Raw genomic sequence first — 3,042 nt, forward strand, 5'->3', positions numbered from 1 at the left:
AGGAATTTGCCTAAATGGTGTAAGTCAGCTCGGGCTGCAAAATTTATAACTACCTTGGACTTACACTCCCTTCTTGGACCACCAGGTCCATCGTCCCTCTCAACATGCAAGATGTTAAATTCTTTTGAGGTTAAGGGCAATGGCCCAGCTGTGTACAGACATCTTCGATCATCGTAAACAGGAAGCCTTTTACCCAAATGGGTATCTCTGTATTGCTTGAGTAGTTGTCTCATAACAACTCTGTTGACACCTCGTCAAGTCACCTCAAGTTTTATAGGCAAATCCTTTTCCGGTAACTCTGTAATAAAATGATTTGCCTTCACAAGGCACTCGATTCCTATTCAACCTTTCCCAAGACGACGAGGAAAAACCAATTTTTTAGTGGATATAGGAGGAGCTTGAACCTGAGATGGACCTGCTCCCTCAGGTTTGGAAGCTTGCAATGTAATTTTCTGAAAGTATTCTTCTAGTGGAGGGCCTTCACTTTCTGGAGGTAACAATGATGGATGCCCGAGTAGGTAAGTTCGAGGCCTGTGTGAGCACCTACAAAATCTTTCTGATGAGGAGGAGCATGAGACAAAACAACTTGGCGCCGGCTGGGAATGGATGGTCCCACAGTTGCAACAGGAACGTAAGAACCTATAGAAAGACCAGACACTGGCCCAGTACCTTGAGCTTCTCCAACTCATCCCTTTCCATCTGCATCATGTATCATATACCAAAGAGAAAAGAATGGGTTGGGGGCACTGCAAAATTACTTCTTGGACGTTGCGGGCATGCACAGGAGAGCCGGGGCGCGGAGGTTGAAGCCGTTCTACAGAAACCATGAACATGGGCATCAATGAATTTGTAATTACTTTTTCGATCGCAACGAATTCGAAACTTGCTTTCCTTGAATTCCCAACTCGTTTTCCTGGATCGAAAGGTTGAATTTTTCTTAATCGTCTCACATATAATCTTATGGCTCAGGACACGTGAGTAAGAGGAGAGTTGATTTCAAAAAGAGAACCCTTATTGCCTAAATATAAGAATTAGGAAGTCTAATAAATTCAATATGACAATTACTCTAATGCATCTCCTAAAAAACCAGAAAAACCAGAAGCAAAACTTTTGATATGGTATTGAGATTTTTATTAAACTAAAACTTCTTGGCTTTAATAAACTTTGAAACCTTACCATTACCTTGAATGAGTTCAATATCCCTAAAAAAAAAAACTAATTAATCCACTTAATTAATTCTCAATAAAAAAATATCACAATTACTTCAAAAGCAATTAAATTAGTCATCAACCAAAACCAAGCACCAGCCAACAAAGCTCTCATGACTTTTCAGCGTCCACTGATCCCGCCCAACTCTCACATAAATGTCATGGTGAAATTAATATTTTTTTAATATAAATTTAATCTATAAATTAAATCAAATATTGTAGAATTGTACATCATGGTGAAATTAATATTTTATTAATATAAATAATATAAATTTAATCTATAAATTAATTAAATATTGTAGAATTGGCACATAAAGAATAAAACTGTAACATTACTTTAATGAAGAAAATAAATCACAAAAACATTTTCAATCAAAATGAACCCAACATTTCCTCTTAAAAAGGAATTTCCATCAAAATGAACCCAACATTTTCTCTTAAAAGAAGAAATCCAAGGAACATTCTCTAAAAAAGCAAAACATTGTGGAAAAAGAATAAGTTCATTGCGACCCTTGAAATTCCAGAATAAAAAAAAAACTAATAATGCAAAATATTCTTAGAAAACAAATCGTTCAGTGTACCTATATCACTCAAATATGACATTTTTTTCTAGTTGCCAGCATTGCATCCCTCAAAATTACAGCAAAAGGCATTTTAATTTACAATCCCGGTAAAATTTAAAAGAAAAATTGCAGAAAACGATAATTTTAGCGTATATACATATAACTGGAATGAAAAGTTCAATTACCGGTCCTTAAGATTTCAGTATATGTTCCTATTTTGAAATTAATCCCTAGAAAAATCAAATTGAAAATCCAATTATCCTGTAATAAAATGTGGCAGTAAATGTACCTGGTACATGATCACTTTGGTATCCAAGTAAACTTCCGCGCAATTTTCCTCGATTTCCGCTGCCTGAGATTTAAGGAACGTCCGCAAATTCCATTCCACCATGTCCATGACGATATAAATCTCGTTAAAATTATCGATGTTAACAGGTCGCATTACTCCCTTCAATGTAACAATGAAAGGGTGACTAATCCGAGTGACCGCACGATGAACTTCCAGTTCGCGCAACGCCGTGAAGTAGTACCTTCCGCCATTCAGATCGATCCTTTTGATGGCAACACGCTCATTATTGGAAGTGTCCCGAGCCATGCAGACAGTTCCAAATCCGCCATATCCCAGAACTTCAATAACCTCGTACTTCTCGTCTAATTCGAACAATTTCACTAGCGTCGGACGTATATCTTCTCCACGATATTCCACTTGTACTATGAATTTTCTCTTGCCTGGAGACAAATTCGTAAATTGTTCTGTAATTGTTGTGCAAATTTCACCCATTGTCCGACGCACAACTGCACTAGGTATATCTTAGTCTTTCGACTAGGCAAGTAAAATTCCTGAAATCTATAAAATCTTTTATGAAAGTATACTATGCAGACTGGTTCTGTCAGGAAAATACAGTCTATCAGGACTGCCATCTGCGATTCCCTGTTTTCTTCTGCAAAGAAACTTGAGTGGATCTATTTTAACGTAAAATTTTACCGTTATATTCGATACTTCTTCCTAATGGAAAGTGTTCGACACATGTCCTCGAGAAACAGAACGATTGGTTATCCCGTTGATCCTTCCATTGAGATCTAAAATCCTATTATTTTTTTTTTAAACAATGAACTCGAGTAGCTAACGGTCGTGATTTCGCTACTCTAGTAGATGGCTTATCAAGGGACTTGGTTATCCGATCTATCTTACCCAAAGAGATCTAAATTTCTGAAATTGCTAAAGTATTATCTCATCGCCTGACACTTCAAATATGAATTATTTCTGAAAT

General features: G+C 36.7%; 1 protein-coding gene across 1 annotated transcript; it reads right to left on the reverse strand.

Moving 5' to 3' along the window:
- Positions 1 to 754: 754 nt before the first annotated feature.
- On the reverse strand, positions 755 to 2,552 carry LOC149194803 (mitogen-activated protein kinase 7-like). Its single transcript, XM_089407802.1, has 2 exons — positions 2,061 to 2,552; positions 755 to 814 (listed from the first exon to the last, which is right to left on the reverse strand). Exons 1-2 carry the CDS (start codon positions 2,550 to 2,552, stop codon positions 755 to 757), a joined length of 552 nt encoding a protein of 183 aa, XP_089263928.1.
- Between the last annotated feature and the right edge of the window lie 490 nt (positions 2,553 to 3,042).

This window comes from Pinus tabuliformis, chromosome 2_2 (genome assembly GCF_031772625.1).
Source record: "Pinus tabuliformis cultivar Carrire ecotype Pingquan chromosome 2_2, CPIR1, whole genome shotgun sequence".
Classification (NCBI taxonomy): Eukaryota; Viridiplantae; Streptophyta; class Pinopsida; order Pinales; family Pinaceae; genus Pinus; species Pinus tabuliformis.